Source organism: Heloderma suspectum, chromosome 4 (assembly GCF_057233095.1).
Source record: "Heloderma suspectum isolate Gila_16-S chromosome 4, 16-S_ref, whole genome shotgun sequence".
Lineage (NCBI taxonomy): Eukaryota > Metazoa > Chordata > Lepidosauria > Squamata > Helodermatidae > Heloderma > Heloderma suspectum.
This window is the reverse complement of record NC_139461.1, coordinates 245,347,707-245,364,978: the sequence shown is the minus strand read 5'-3', so window position 1 is coordinate 245,364,978 and position 17,272 is coordinate 245,347,707. Positions and strand designations below refer to the sequence as shown.

Here is a 17,272-nt window from a genome sequence, read left to right as displayed (position 1 = left end):
ATGAAGCAGGACAAAAGCTAATAGAGTTTTGCCAAGAGAACACGCTGATCATAGCAAACACTCTTTTCCAACAGCACAAGAGACGACTCTACACATGGACATCACCAGATGGTCAATATCAAAATCAGATTGATTATGTCCTTTGCAGCCAAAGATGGAGAAGCTCTATACAGTCAGTCAAAACAAGACCTGGAGCTGACTGTGGCTCAGATCACGAGCTTCTTGTTGCAAAATTTCAGCTTAAATTGAAGAACGTAGGGAAAACCACTAAACCATTCAGGTATGACCTAAATCATATCCCTGATGAATATACAGTGGAGATGAGGAATAGATTTCAGGGATTAGACCTGATAGACAGAATGCCTGAGGAACTATGGATGGAGGTCCGTAACATTGTTCAGGAGGCAGCAACTCAATCCAACCCAAAGAAAAAGAAATGCAAGAAAGCAAAGTGGTTGTCTGATGAGGCTTTACAAGTGGCTGAAGAAAGAAGGGAAGCGAAAAGCAAGGGAGAAAGGGGAAGATATAGCCAACTGAATGAAGAGTTCCAGAGAATAGCAAGGAGAGAAAGGCCTTCTTAAATGAACAATGCAAAGAAATCAAGGAAAACAACAGAATGGGAAGACTAGAGAAAATTGGATATCTCAAGGGAACGTTTTGTGCAAAGACAGGCATGATAAAGGACAAAGAAGGCAGGGACCTAACAGAAGCAGATGAGATTAAGAAGAGGTGGAAAGAATACACAGAACAACTACACAGGAAAGATCTGAATGTCCCTGATAGCCATGATAGTGCGGTCACTGAACTTGAGCCGGACATCCTCGAGAGTAAAGTCAAGTGGGCCTTAGGAAGCATTAGTAACAACAAAGCTAGCGGAGATGACAGTATTCCAGCTGAGCTATTTCAAATCCTAAAAGATGATGCTGTTAAAGTGCTGCATTCAATATGCCAACAAATCTGGAACACTCAACAGTGGCCACAAGACTGGAAAAGGTCAGTTTACATTCCAATTCCAAAGAAGGGCAACGCCAAAGAGTGTTCAAACTACCGCACAATTGCGCTCATTTCACATGCCAGCAAGGTGATGCTCAAAATCCTACAAGCTAGGCTTCAGCAGTATGCGAATCGAGAACTACCGGAAGTACAAGCTGGGTTTCGAAGAGGCAGAGGAACTAGAGATCGAATTGCCAACGTTCACTGGATCATGGAGAAAGCAAGAGAATTCCAGAAAAACATATATTTCTGATTCATTGACTACGCTAAAGCCTTTGATTGTGTGGATCACAACAAACTGTGGCAAATTCTTAAAGTGATGGGAGTACCAGACCACCTTATCTGTCTCCTGAGAAACCTGTACGAGGGTCAAGAAGCAACAGTAAGAACCAGACATGGAACAACCGAGTGGTTCAAAATTGGGAAAGGAGTACGACAAGGCTGCATATTGTCACCCTGCTTATTTAACTTATATGCAGAGTACATCATGAGAAATGCCGGGTTGGATGAATCAGAGGTCGGAATTAAGATTGCCGGGAGAATTATCAACAACCTCCGATATGCAGACGATACCACCCTAATGGCAGAAAGCGAAGAGGATCTCAAGAGCCTCTTGTTGAGGGTGAAAAAGGAGAGTGCAAAAGCTGGTTTGAAACTCAACATTAAAAAAACAAGATCATGGCCTCTGGCCCCATCGCTTCCTGGCATATAGAAGGGGAAGAAATGGAAGCAGTGACAGATTTTACTTTCTTGGGCTCCAAGATCACCGCAGACTGTGACTGTAGCCATGAAATTAAAAGACGCTTGCTCCTTGGGAGGAAAGCTATGGCAAACCTAGACAGCATAGTAAGAAGCAGAGACATCACTTTGCCGACAAAGGTCCATCTAATCAAAGCTATGGTTTTCCCAGTAGTAATGTATGGCTGTGAGAGCTGGACTATAAGGAAGGCTGAGCACCGAAGAATGGATGCTTTCAAACTGTGGTGCTGGAGAAGACTCTTACGAGTCCCCTGGACTGCAAGGAGGTCAAATCAGTCAATCCTAAAGGAAATCAACCCTGAGTGCTCATTGGAAGGACAGATACTGAAGCTGAAGCTGAAATATTTTGGCCACCTAATGCGAAGAGAAAACTCCCTGGAAAAGACCCTGATGCTGGGAAAGACTGAAGGCAAAAGGAGAAGGGGACGGCAGAGGATGAGATAGCTAGATAGCATCACCGATGCAATGAATATGAACTTGAGCACGCTCCGGGAGAGAGCGCAGGACAGGAAGGCCTGGCGTGCTATGGTCCATGGGGTCACGAACAGTCGGACACGACTGAACGACTGAACAACAACAACAACATAGACAAAAAGACAAAATATTTTCAAAATCGAATACTATAAATATGGTAAATTAATACAGTGATTTCTTGCTACTCACTTCTAACAGCAGCAGCTGTTCTTTGCTGATACACATCACCTAGGAAGCCAGTAGCAACTCTTCACCAAAACCTGTATAGCTCTGCCTAAGCTCCTCCCTTCCTCCCTCTCCTGTGAAGACAGGAGATAGCTGCACAGTCACATCTCTCTTCTGCAGGGTTCATGATTTCCCGGTAGGAATACAACAGAGATCTTAGTCTTCTTGGTGGCAACATTAAGAGCTTAGGATGGGCTGAAGGCCTGGGAGGCATGACAGCTTACCTTCAAATGGTGGGATGTGGTAAAGAGGCGGCTACACCCACTGTACTCACAACGATAAGCTCTGTCAGGAACTTTTGGTCCCTTCCCATTGCCCTTCACTTCCTCTTCCTGGAAGCCCTGCTAGGCGACATAAAAGAGGTCGGACTTGAAGGACCCTGCAACTGACCATCCCACCTCACAAAAGATTCTCTGTGTGTGCGCGCGCACATGTGTGTGTGTGTGCATGTGCGCACACATACACATATACAAATAAATACATACATACATACATACAGAAAGAGACAGAGACAGACAGAGAGGTTGGTGTAAAGCGACATAACAGCAAAGCAACAAGGAGGTTCTGGATCCACTGTGGATGCAGTCAGTCTTAGGGTAAAATGTGTAAGAAAGATAGAATGACTAATAACAGAGTATTAAAAAAATATATTTTAAGCTAAACGTTTCAGCTTCCATCCTCATCAGTAGCTGTGCTTCTGCTCCTGATACCCATTTAACAGCACAGCTACTGATGTGGGCAGAAATGTTTAGCTTAAAATATATATATTTTTAATGCTCTGGGGGGGGGGTGTGTGTGTGTATGTATATATATAATTATCACTGTGCAGAATTTTTCGATCTATTTATTTTCAACCATTCATTTGAGGGGAGGGGTGAAAAGAAACTGCACCCAAAAATTGTGGAAAGGGGTGAGAATTTTGGAGACATTTCTCAGGGCGCAGGGCTCCAGTGCTTACCTTACTGTAAGGAGGTGGCTGAGGGGTGTGTGCGCTCTTTTTTTTTTTTTACCATTTCCCCCCTGTTCTGTCCTTGCAGCCTCTCCGGCTGCTTGAGCTTCTTGGAAAGCCCTCTGGAGGACTTAGCCAGGATTTCCTCCCTTGGGGCTTTCCAGCGCTGCTGCCTGCTGAATGCCTGAAAGTCCTTTTAACAACAACAACAACAACAACAACAAAAAGAACAACTCCTTTCTCAGCTTTCAGGCACTCAGCAGCACAGGGAAGCCCCATGGGAGGAAGCCCTGGCTAAGTCCTGTAGGAGGCTTTCCAAGAAGCTCAAGCATCCGGAGAGGCTGCAAGGACAGAACAGGGGGAAAACGGTAAAAGAAAGAGCACACGTGAACTCCTCAGCCACCTCCTTATGGTAAAGTAAGTGCTGAAGCCCTAAGGATTTTCTCCAAAATTCTCAACATCCAAATGAAAGACACAGAAAATCAAGTGTCTCTTTCACAGGGAAACAAGGAGATTGCGAAAGGGCAGGTAGCACACACACACACACACACACACACCCCAACCATATTAACAGTGGAGGTATATCATGACACAAAGCACAATTTGAGTCAGGAGTCCTGGATATTTTTAGTTATTTGTTTTATGCCATCTTGAGAATCAATACTGGTGGAAAAACAGAAAGAAATGTGTTAAATAAATACATTCCATACTTTAAAAAATTATTTCTATAGCAATTACAATGTACTAAGTGATTTGCCACCATAACCTTGCTCATCTTAACAACCACATCAGGTAGGTCACTATTAATATTATTTTATACATGGAAAACTGAGCACAGTGCCACTGTTTCAACTAAGGCCACTTTTAATGGGTGGTAGAGTGGGGGTAAATGTAGGTCTCCCAGACCTTATGCACTAGTCCCCTACAGAATCCTAGGCAGGTAACTGCAGTTCTCTGTTCCTTTGTTTACTAGTTCACAAAGCAAGTCACAATGCACTCATCCCCATTACCCAGGAATGTTGATGTTTTACTCTGTCTGCAGAAGCACTAAACTCCTCTGATTAAATGCGAAGTGCTACTTTGATTCGTACATCCTGCATCCAAAGTTACACTGCAATATCACACATGGAATCATGTCAAAGCCTTGCAAAATGCAACTGGTCTCTTGGCATCATGGCATTCTGGGAGAGGCAAATGGAATCTTACAAGCTTAATAATCATCCTTGCAATCATTCTAATAATGGACTTTATTTTCAGGAAGAACTGGCAAGTCTCAGAGCATTTGAAGCCAAAATTACGTACTGGAAAAAGACTAGAGGAGGGAAAGCAAACAGATAAACTAACAAAGTCCAGCAATTAGGATGTCAGCTGGGACCTATGTTCAAATATCTGCTTAGCAGTAGATTCACTTCTCAGCTAGAGTTGCTGACCTGGGATTAACAGTGGCTACCTCAACGGGCTGCTGCAAAGAGAGATCAGGTTACTCCTAAGGGTATGGCAGACTATAACTACAAGGCTATCATGTCTGCAAGAACCACAAGAAGAAAGATTAGATATTTGAACACCAATGGCAAATACAGCCCCTGTTTTGGCATACATAATCCCATCCCTATTGGGAATGTAATATTATGAAGTACAAACCTCTGAAAGAACAGTGCGGGGATCATTGACCTCAAAGTGGCAGATGCTTGCCATTCCTTCTTCTTCCTCACAGACCTGCAAGGCAGAATCTTAGTACACTCAACCAACTCTTACACAGTACAGAACGAGTAATAAGCCAAAGCAAGACCATCTATGCAGGTGAATTGCCATTTACTACAAGTGTGCAATATGCAGTAGAAGCAGAGAAGCTCGGGGTTTGCTTGACTCATGGCTACACTGGCAAGTATGTCCATACTTCCAACGTATAGTGGAAACAAACCACATTTTGTCTGTACTTCCTTTGTGAAGATGCAGCTAGTTGTCAAAAAGTGACACGTACTGAGTAAGGGTGCAATCCTACGCATGTTCAGATGGAAAGAAGTCCTACCGTTCCCAGCATGGTCCAGTCAGCATGGCTGGTTGGAGGGATGCTGGGAGTTGTAGGACTTTTTTTCTGTCTACATGTGCATAGGACTGTGCCCTAAGAGACTGAACCATGAACCCGGAAATCTGAGATTCACACCTTACCTCTTCCCATGAACTTATTAGCTAGCCTTAGGGAAGCCACTCTCTCAGCCTCAACCTCCCTACCCCACCATCAGCAATCTTTGAGCTACTATTCCAATTGGAATCATTCAATTCTAACAAACATATTGTTCCTCACAGCTCTGACACACTACCACAGTACAGTCTGTATTAAGTTAAACACAAATAAGGGTTACTGACATGTACATGAAGCACTTTGCACACTTCTGAATGCTACGTAGCATATAAGTGCTACGTATTCTTACAGTTAACTGATAGGTTGGCCATAGCAATTAAAATGGCACATCATGTCAGATTTAGAAGTCACCACTGCCACTTCGATCATTTTGCAACACAGGGAAATGTTATAGGTCTGAGTCTCTGTAACAGTCTGAATTAGGCACCTTTTCAGGCAACAAATGGCCTTCTCAGTGGCCGCTCCCAGGCTTTGGAACTCCCTGCCGAGGGAGGCCAGGTTGGCCCCCTCTCTTTTGTCCTTCCAACTGTATTCAGGCAGGCCTTTGGCATATAAGCTTGTCTGTGGCAGAAGGGAAAGGGGTTAATTAGTTGGTGATGTTCATTTGTTTTATTGCTGTGTTTTTAATTTATCTTTTTTATGTTGTGTTTAAATTAAGATTTTGTTTTTAATCTGGATTTTGTTAGTCGCCTTGGTTGTGAATTTTTTTTTTTGGCAGAAGGACAGGATATTAACTAAATAAATTAATACATAAATTTATCAATATGATAATTTATATTGGACTAGCTGAGATACTAAGCATCGGTAACACTATTAAGAATCAAGAGATTACAGATGGGCCCTTTTGCCAAATTTTAAGAGCGTTCTTGTTCAGACAACCTTCTAAGAGCTGAGGAAGGGGCAGCCTCTAGCTGAGGGAGAGAGAAAGAAAAATAAGTAGGAAACCAAGTGCAAAGAAGGCCTGTGAACAGCTACACACTGTCACTATGCCTGGTAGATCTCATCAGCTGAACTGCAAGTCAGTAAAGAGATTGAAGTAAGAAACCATGTCAGATAAATAGGATGAGTACTAAAAAGTTACAGCAAATATATTAACTATCCTGCATCTAATAATGTAGTTCAGCCAGGTATGAGATGGCAGCTGTCTAACAATATAGAGAACTACCACCTCTATAGATCAGTATAAAGCAAGTATAAAACAGTTTCTACCAGGCAGAAAATACATGGAGAACATAGATTATGTAGTTCCAGTAGACTACAGTCCAAAATATGTGGTTGTTTCCTGCTACTTCCCTTTTCTGAACTGTTAGTTGATAGATTAAAGTTGGGAATCCCTCCTCAAATTCAAAGTAAGCCACAAATGCAATTAATCCAAATGTAAAGAGTGCACTGTTTCTCATAGTGCTGATGCAATTCAGTGCGTAATAAGTTAAACCCAAATACTATATAGTTGGAAGAGCTCCAGGCTTTGAGCTAGAAGCACCCTGGGTGTATCACCTGAGGGACTGGAGAAAAAAAGTTGTGTTCCTTACTAGAGAGTCGAGAAAACCCACATAATATCCATATAGCTTGGCTTTGTCACTCCCATAGTGCACCTATGCCATTTCCATCCTACTTTTAACGTTCTTACAATAGTATCAAGAAGTGTAATTATTTGAATCTCACTATGGTTTAGAATTCTCCACAGAAGAAGCAGAATATCCTCACCTTGCTGGCATACTCCTTGAGGACAGAAATGGTATCAAGGTCAAAGGTTTCATCTTTCTCCCCGATGGTCAGTTCCTCCAGCCCCACATCCGCTTGCACTGCCAGGATAGTGCTGCCCATTGGCATGGAAACAGGACAGTGTATGAAAGCTGTGGATCCATCTTCCAGCTGGATTGCTTCCAGGGTGTTGGGGTCATAACCCTCTGGAGTGGACCACAAACACTGTAGTAGCACATGTCAGCTCTAATTGCTACTTATCTACCTCTTGATCATTTAGAGCTGGTAAAAGATGAAGAGTTAAGAGCATCAATGGCATCATCTTAACTGCAGTTCAAAATTCAATCTTTTTATACCAACTCTATTTGTAGCTAAAGATGGCAACATGAAACACATTCCACAATCAAAGGGGTGGGGTGGGGAATCATTTATATAGACACATTTCTAAACAGGCATCCATATAATGATTCCACCCTCCCTTGAATTGTTTGAACAACAATTAGGAAGAAGTTGTGGGTTTATTTTTTTTGGTTTTGCTCTGGGCAGCATATTTCTTATGGCTATATGGAAAGGATTAGGTAGGATAAAGACATAGGCCACATTCCCAATCCTACAAACCACGATTTGGAGGATCAGGAACAAGTGACCAGCTTAACCTTCCCCCTGACATCTTCCAGATGCTTACAGGGTGCTTCCAAATGGAGGGCTGCTAGCAATATTAGTCAGAAGGCACTGTGCAGCAATTCCATCTTTTTTCCTTAACAGATTTTCTGCAGTAAGGAAAAAATTGGAGGGGAAACCCGGGAGGGTCACGACTGGAAGACATTGTCATCTGGATCCCCCAGAAAACTTGTGAATAAGGTAGGATGGTTGCACCATGATAAATAGATTGCCTGTTTACCATGACATCCAAGCCAGTGCTTGAAGGGAACAAGTGGTTTCCAGTGCTCCCTTCAAGCCAGGACTGATCCTGATGGAGGCAAGGAGGATGCACTCGAGCTTCTCATTCATTCCCAGTCCTCCCACTCATGGTTTGGCTATGATACAAGGTAACACACCTTTCCCATGACTAACACTGGGTTGTTTTATGTCCCTGTATTTTATTGACTGAAAAAGCTGCCTTGAGCATAGAAGAGGTGGGTAAAATAAAAATATGTAACTATTCTAAACCAGGGAGCTGTAACATTAAAAAAGCAGTATGCACACACAGTCACAGCTATTATCACATTCCTTAGAGGTCCAGTTATGAATTGTTTTACCTTGTACACTGAAAAGAAGATTCAAAAAGTGACAGCTACCTTTGGGAGCATGGTGTATAAAAGCCATGGTGCCATCTTCCAGTGCTACTGGCTGACCATCTTCAAATGTGATAGACTCTATAAAACAAATCAGAACACACACAGTTAACCTCCCATAAAGTCAGTTTGGTCAGTTTCTTATGCAACAAAAAGCAGACAAAGCCCACTTAGCAAGAACTGAGAGTTCTCGTCACGGCTTGTTCAAGACTTAAGGGGCCCTTCCTCTTTAGTCCTTGAAGAGTAGCCACCCCAAGTCAGCTCAATGGCAGTTAGAATTTTTTTTTTTAACTTTGTGAATACAGAAATGGAACTTACTATTACAGTCATTCCATATAGTCAGAATGAAGTAGTAAACACATAGACTATACCTGACAGAGCGCCTCTCCCGGTATGAACCTACTCATATGCTACGATCATCATCTGAAGCACTCATCCAGGTGCCTCCTCCAAGACAGGTTTGGAGAATGGCAACAAGGGAGAGGGTCTTCTCAGTGGTGGCCCACCAAGTATGGAATGCTCTCCCCAGCGAGGTTCACCTGGCATCAACATTGTCATCTTTTGGGGGCCAGATTAAGACTTCCCTATACCACTAGGAATTTAACAGCATAAGATAAGGCTTTTTAATGGGTCGTGCGGATTTTGTTGTTGACTGCTTAAATTTTTAAAAATATTTTTGTATATTAATGGTTTTCTATTATGCTATTATACTGTATTTTTATGGTTTTAATCTTTAATCCAAACCGCCCAGACAGCTTTGGCTGTTGAGTGGAGCAGAAATGTAATAAATGAAAAGAAATGAAATAACTGGGAAGTGATATCCTTAAATGCTCCTCCTGTTGCAAAGCTTCTTACAGACTTGTGCTTACAGACTAGGCCATCAGGGAGAGAACTCTTTCTTCCTGTTGTGTGAGGCACTGTTTTAGTTTTTACACTCGGGATGAGGGGTGGACATTAAAAGAAAATGGAATGGGGCCTGCAATCAGAAGTAGTAGTACAGTCCAAAATTCTACTAGCTCAAGTCTACATAACTTCAATTGCCTAATAATGTGTAACATGTTTCTCAGATAAGATATTCAGGCTATTTAAGTTGAGCAGTATATTTTATCAGACTAACAACCTAATCCGTGTTTACTGAGAATTAAATCCCTCTGAAATAAATGGTAATTATGCCCATGTAAGTGTGAACAGGACTGCGACCTAAGGCAGACTTAAACAGCAGTAAGTCCCACTGAACTTAATGGGACACTTCTAGGTAAACACAAATAAGACTACACTACATGCTGCAACAGGTTATACCAGAAATATTACTATTTTTGCAAGACCAGGTAGGTACAAAATAGATGCAATTAGGCAAATTAACTCATGAGTAGTTCCACTGACTTCAACAGCTCTTACCTGTTCTATGTAAGAGTGACTGTCCTGGGTGATCTGCAAACATGAATACAACTTCTATTCAAAATACGCACCTGGTAATCGGACATGCACTACTCTTTCAACTCCTGCACTATATGCCTCTACAGCCATGCAATTCAAATGTTAGCAGGAGATGTACACAGAAAGAAAATTGGGGGGAAACCAATCGTGCAGAAAGTATAGTCAGTTGAAGCCTCCAAAAAGTCTACAGTAGGCATACCAGTAATTTCTCCTCACCTTTCTGCAATGTTACTTGTTGGACAAAAGCTGTGGATCCATCTTCAAGTTCAATCACTTGCCCTTCAATTAACTTCTCTTCTGAAACAGATGAAAAGAAAATTAGTTGTAACATTGAAAAGGCTTCCAGGTTAGCAGAGTTAAGCACCTTCCTCCACATGGACCTGAAAATCACTTATTAAGAAATACAATTACAATGCACAGTGCTTATACGAAGCTCAGGCCTATGCATGGTTACTCAGAAGTCCCACTAAATTCAAAGGCAGCACACACAGAATTGCATTAGCCATCTCTCTTCCATAAGCTAAGGAAAATACCTGAATAAGAAAACAAACATCACTTAAAAAAATTAATCTCAGAACTCTTCTGCCAGACACCTTTGTAGCCAATTACATAGGTGTTTTAACAATATCTTGTAATGGTGTGAACAAGAAAGTGGAAGTTCTCTTTCCTCATGTGATTAAAAAAAAATTAGAAAACATGTTATAATACCTGTACCAGAGTATGCTTTACAACTGAGGCAGCCTTAAAAGCAGAAGATTTTGATTACTCTCTCACTTCTTATAGTATACTTCTAACTGCAACACTATATTACAAACTAGAAGTCACCTTGCTTTGTTTGTTGCACCAGCTGCACCACACTGGTGATTTAAAGCCTTGTTGTGATCAACAATCACTCACCAAAGACTTTCTACTTCTCTTCTTTCTCATAGCACACCATTCAATGTTTTAGCACAGCCTTCCCCAACCTGGTGCCCTCCAGATGGGTCAGACCACAACTCTCATAATTCCTGGGATTATCGAAGTTGCAATCTAACACACCTGGAGGGCACCAGACTGGGGAAGGCTGTTTTAGCAGTATCACAATTACACAATTGTGCAAATTTTAAATGTCATTAAGCAAGATGTGGCTTTATAATCTTATCTTACAGAGGATTCTGCATTCCTCTAATAACTGCTGAAAAGCTCCTTTCTGTACATTCTGAATTCTGTCTCCACCGAGGATCAAATGGAATGCCACAACTCAGGCCTGATTCTGACACTTCTGGACAACAGCAGCCTTCATTCGATGGCAGAGTAGCGGAATGGTCTTCCTCTCAACCATACACCTAAAGTAACATGTGACATGAGTTCTCCACACAGAGTCCTGACCAAGCAAAATCCTGATTCACATGACTTACACACACTCACACACCATCCTTTGAAGAGGGAGGAACAGCACAAATTGGATAGCTGCAATGATTCCGCCAGGTGAAACACCTGTGTCACCTGTTACTTTATGTCAGGGGTGGGTAACCTGTGGCCCTCTGGATGTTGTTGGACTCTGACACCTATCATCCCTGACCATAGGCCATGCTGGCTGGGGCTGACAGGAGTTGAGGTCCATCAAAATCTGGAGGGCCCCATGCTTCCCACACCTATTTTAGGTGAACGTTGGAGGGAAGGGTAGGCTTCTGTTTCTCCACCAGCTGCCCAGGTAATTGTCTGAACCTTGCCCTGCCCATCAAAATACACATAAGCAAAGCAGCTGGGGTCAGTGGTGCCATCTATCTCCCAATAAATGTGGGACTTGATCCATGTAGAATTTGCCTCTACAGACCTTTAGCAGCAAGATACTAACTTCCAGTTGAGTATGTATCAATTCCTACTGAGGATTTTGCCATTAACTCAAAAATAAACCATTCAGCTTTGCTAGTGACCCAGTAAATATAGAAATTAAAAAATAAAAGACTTGTAACTAAAAGACTCTGAATAAATAAGAAACACATGACAATGACAGAAATCAGATCTACATTATCTCCACAGAACTGCCACCTTACCACCTACTTCTGACCAGAAGATAAATTTCATTTAAATAATTCCCTGAATGCTTTCAAACTAAGGACTGCATGTCTAGTGTTTTGTTTGTGCAAGATTCCCATTGCACCCAAGAGAAAATAGCCTTAAACTTTACTCTGTTTTTAACTGGCTTACTTAAAAAAATTCAAATATATGCACAATATATTTAACCAATAAAATATTTTAACCTAGGTTATAAATTTATTTATTTATTTATTAAATTTCTTAATCGCCCATCTGGCCAGTCACCCGGCCACTCTGGGCAATGTACAATAATACAACAGTTTAAAACAATAAAATTCCACATTAAAACATAATATTTATCATACATCCTATTATGCTCCCACATGTGTGCAATGCTTTGAGCGTAAGATCTCTGATTTGTCTCAGTCTCGCTGACCACATGAAAACAGCTACCACCACCGCACAGTGACTCACCATTGCCATCTTGCTGAACATAGGCTGTTGTCCCATCAGAAAGGGTCACTGCCGGCAACCTCAAGCTCTCCATTCTATTCTGATGGTATCTCCTCAGACATGTATTCAGCATGAGGGGCTGTTCCCTGTGACAGAACTAAAATATAAATTGCAAGTTGCATATCTAGCTATATCCTCCTCATTTCTTCTTAATTTGTATATCAAATAGAAAAGTAGCTCAAGCAGAATACATTGGAAGGGATTAGACAAGAACCAATCTATCAAAGGCTCTTTGCCATTATAGCTAAATGGAATCGCCATGTTCAGAGGCAGTATACCTCTGCTGTGGGACAAACAGCAGAAGAGGGCTGTTGCCTTCATACCCTATTTGTATGTTTCCAAGAGGCACCTGGCTGGCCAGGGGTGGAAATAGGATACTGGCCTAGATGGACTCCTGATCTGAATCAGCAGAGCTGCTCTGAAATTCTTAGGTTGCTATTACAGTAGAATGTATACTATACAACTTCTCTCGCTTTAGTGGTAAGCAGATATAAACGAGTAAACACAAATAAGTATACAACTGACACATAACCAGTAAGAATGCTTTCCCCCCTATTTGGGCAGATTTTAATTAAGGCTTTGCAGCTACAGTTCCAACAGAACTATGATAACTGAACAAAAGTAAGATGGCAAAAACAAGCTCTTCTCCCATAAGTGCCCAGCTCACCTTCGCTGGATCTTGAGAGGTTCCATGCTTCAGTGGCAAGTAAAGAACTTTCACACTAGCAGATCAGCAACCCCACAGGTGGAGAATGAGAACGGAGAGGCAGGTTGTCCCAGTCCTACCCTGTGCTTACTCTTAAACTTGAAGAGAGAAGAGTCCAAAGCCTGAATTCTGCACACACTTTGACTATTCTGCCAAGACAAAAGAGGTTATTTCTACTACGCAGATTAGAGCCATGCAGAAGCCTAAAGCCAAACTTAGCTTTGGGGATGAGTTCAAGTTTTCAGAGAGTTGCAGCTGGCCCTGCACAATAATAATTTGGTTCCAGATGGTGTAGATCTGTTGCACTGGTGCTAAAGGAGAAGAGTTCCTTCCAGTTCCTTTTCCTGCCACACAAGGCTCTGCTAGCGACAGCCCACTCTGCCACCTTCCAAAAGCCATGAATTCCTATGGCAAGGCTCGACTTTTTTTTTTTTTTTTAATACAAACAGAACTTTTGTTATTAGAAATAATATATAAAAGTAAAAAGAAAACCAGGTAAAGGAAAACATACTACACTGTGGTGGTTTCATAGTTCTTTCTTTTGGGAGATTCAAGAAATGAGAGAAAAAAAACACAGCATTGTTACATGTGTCACAACTTCCTTGATTCTCATAGCTGGCAGGGAAATACACACTTCGCCTTCACACCTTCACACTTTGGTTATCAAATCCCTGCATGTGGGCAAGGTAGGATATTTCCACTTACTGGCCATGTTATTTTGGCTGCTAAGAGGAGACTAAAATGCAAATCCCTATATCAGCATGTCAAGACTTTCCCTCCAATAGCCATGGTTGCCCAGAGTGCTACTTTTTCCTTGGACAGTGTTCACAGGTTGCCTAGCACTGAATCCTATGATCTATTGCTGCAGGACCATATGATCAAGCTGAAAATACCTGGGGTCCACATGATAACTACACTGTAGTAATGAGAACTGCCTGGAAATGGTTCTTTTACTTTAGCAAAAATGAATACACCCTTGGTAAGACACATTTCTCTCACACTATGGGATAATGCTTCCAAGTTCATTAGTAGGTTATTTATCCAGACATAAAAAGTAGATAAACGTATATTAAGAAAGAAAAGAAAGTAAAAGTTCATTGACAGTAATGTCTAGGAATCCTTTAATCTGGCACAGTGGCAAAACTTTGAGCAATGACAGTGTAAGTGAGATACACAGGAGGTTTTTTTGATACTGAAGAATTGAAATTTGGGACACCAATAGGCAGCTAAGCTGTTGAATGTAAGTTTAAGTGAGAGACTTGAGGTCATCTCCCACTTAAACTGCCATTATACTTCATGACACAACAATATGTATGCACACAAATCTCCAACAGATTTAGTTGATGAAAACGGCAGGCAGTCATTGCACATCTAAGGGCTCTGTGGAGTTGCCCTCTTCAAAAATACAAATGTTCCTTTTAATAAAAAGGACAGAGGTGTGGGTGGCTGGCAACCTCATATGAAAGTTATCTTACACCATCAGACCACTGGTCCATCTAAGCCGTTTTTTTCTATTCTGATTCCTGGCAGCTCTCCTAGGTCTCGGGTAAGGGTCTTTCCCAGCACTACAAACTTGAGAGCCTTTCACAGTATAGATGCCAGACACTGAACCCTCTGCATGCAAGAGTAGAGAAGGAATGGGATGCTGTGGCATAGAGGAAAGAGATTCATTAGGACAACAGGAGTTGAGCCAAGGAATAGAACTGCAGCAACAGGTGTTGTGGAAGTGATGCATGAGCAGTGAGTGTGGAGTGTATACTGTCTGAAGGTGAACCAATCATCTGGAGAGTCACTGGAGTAAACATGTCAGACACTTCATAGAACCAGAGTACTGAAGCTCTGAACTTGCATAGAAGAAAGAACTCCATAGGTGACTGGGTCTGCCATATGAGATTGAAATGGAAGGAAACGGGAACTGGATAAGGGGACTGGAAGTTCAAAAGTCCCTGGATGACGCATTACAGGCACGGGGCTGAACTCATGAAAGTGTTTAAAAGAGCCTGGGGGAAGAAAGCATGTAAGTTGTGCCATTTCAGGAATAAAAAGTACAAATAGATACAGGGCTTTCACCTTCCAGGATTTCCCCTAACTTTTTGGAAAGCAGAACGGAAGCAGAATGTTCCTTAATTTAGAGCAGAGGTAAACAACGTGGTGCCCTCCAGATGTTTTAGATTAAAATTCCCATCATCCCTGACCATTGGCCATACCGGTTGGGGCTTATGGGAGTTGTAGTCCAAAAATCATGTGGAGGGCATGAGATTGCTTACCCCTGATTTAGAGCATAAAAAGCTGCCTTAGACTGAGGAAGACCATTAGTCCATCTGGCTTAGTACCGTTTGGCAGTGGCTCCCAGGGAAGAGCTACAGCCCCTCCTCAATGCTTATTGAGAGCACACTAAAAACAGGACTCATTTGTGTTCCTCTCCCCTTTCCTATCAGCATGAAGGGAATTGACATTACTTTTGCATTTTTAAAGTCGCCTCCTGGAATATATCATTCTATTTTATTTTGCTTTATTAATAATACAATAAAATCAGCCATATTGGAGATTCGAGTTTTAATTTTTAAGAAAAGCTTTGGGAAACAAAGGGAATGATAGAATGAATTTGGGGGAAACGGTTGAATACCAAGGGAGTTTCTGAATGATTAGTAGGAGGTTAGGGGTACAACACAACAGCTGGATGATATTGTACAGGAATGACTGAAGGTATGCAACATTGACAGTGGCTCAGGGTACAACAACCAAATCTGAATCAAGGTTGAAGAGTTAGTATTTGAATCCCAGAGGTACAACTGGGGCTTCATTTAGATAAGGGAGGCTGGACTGGAGGGCTTTTTTTTTTTTTTTTTTACAAGAGCACCCCAAAGGGGAAGAGAGTAGTTATGAGTCATTCCACAGAGAATATCATGCAGCTGCCAGTTTTTTCTGCACCCACAGCTTCACAACAGGCAGAATTCAACAGTGAAACTTTTCTCTAGCATACCAGTGCACTGATGCAAAAAGGTTAGACAGCTTCATTTCTGCTTGCAATGCAGCAAAAATTAAGACAAAGGAATCCTGACATAAAACAGTTAGCAACCCAGGTAGCCAACTATCTTTCCTCCCCCCCGCGAAAGGTCTCCTTGTGCTTTTAACAGATCACAGCAGGCAGAAATTCAACAGGTGCAGCTTCCCATCACTGCCGGGAACAGCTTTACTCTAATTTCTGCCTGCCGCACAGCTGTTACAGAAGGGGAAAGTCGGAATCCTACCTCTTGGGCAGGCATTTAAGATGCAAGGAAAATATCCGAGAGAGGACACAAAACAGAGCGAGGGGAAGATCGTGCAAGAGGCGGGGAGCTTTGGGATGTTGGAAGGGGCGGTTGAGGGGGGCTCCCAGCGGAGGGGAACCGGGGGCGTCCTCCTCTCTCGCTTCCAGAGTGCAACGAGCGGGGACCACGCCAGAGCGCGTCGGCGGAGGAGATGGGAACTCCCCCCTGACGAGCCAGGGCTGCGCATCTCCCCTCATCCCCGCCTCCCTGTCGGCACCGACCTGTGGAGGGCCGAGTCCGCCGCCTGACCGCCATGCACCGGGCCTCACCCGCAGCAATCTGCCAGGCAGCCTGTATGACGAACCCCGTATCAAGCTCCCTCGCCCGCTCATCGCCTTCCATCCAGGTTCCGGGGCTCCGCAAAGTTCCTCTCCAAATCCCGGAAAAGGAAAGCGATGCCGCTGTTACTGGCTAGTACGCATGCGCCGCATTTCCCGACATGCGCAGGAAACACGGCGAAGCCTCTGCCCTTTCTTCCTTTTACCTTTCGCAGGTGCGACCAAGCCAACCACCACCACCTTTCCCTCAAAACCTGCCAAGGCAAGGGGTTCCCTCTGCTGGGCATATAGCAGAACCCAGAGATCAGGGCCCTATCTTGCTAGAATCAATTCGTAAACTACAAAGATATTACTAGAGCCGCGCTGTTTTTTCTTTGGTCCATTCATATACAGAGCGCAGGTAGACCTAACATATGAACGGTTGTAACCTCTAGATCAGCCTTCCCCAACCTGGTGCCGTCCAGAA

At 42.7% G+C, this 17,272-nt stretch overlaps 1 protein-coding gene across 18 annotated transcripts in view; it reads right to left on the bottom strand.

Moving 5' to 3' along the window:
* ZNF76 (zinc finger protein 76) overlaps window positions 1–16,959 on the bottom strand; it is a 31,586-nt gene extending 14,627 nt beyond the window's left edge. For 2 of the 18 annotated variants that reach the window (XM_084853076.1, XM_084853068.1), the window contains exons 1-8: window positions 16,750–16,838; window positions 13,179–13,366; window positions 12,473–12,608; window positions 10,196–10,276; window positions 8,546–8,623; window positions 7,251–7,453; window positions 5,042–5,116; window positions 2,676–2,795 (exon numbers count right to left, since the gene is read on the bottom strand). In XM_084853076.1, the coding sequence (XP_084709202.1) occupies window positions 2,676–2,795; window positions 5,042–5,116; window positions 7,251–7,453; window positions 8,546–8,623; window positions 10,196–10,276; window positions 12,473–12,584 (669 nt within the window). In that variant the 5' untranslated portion in view covers window positions 12,585–12,608; window positions 13,179–13,366; window positions 16,750–16,838. Of the gene's footprint in view, window positions 1–2,675; window positions 2,796–5,041; window positions 5,117–7,250; window positions 7,454–8,545; window positions 8,624–10,195; window positions 10,277–11,125; window positions 11,305–12,472; window positions 12,609–13,178; window positions 13,367–16,468 lie in introns of those variants that run through there. The other 16 variants (XM_084853085.1, XM_084853074.1, XM_084853082.1 and 13 more) reach the window with 16 other exon arrangements.
* Window positions 16,960–17,272: the final 313 nt, after the last annotated feature.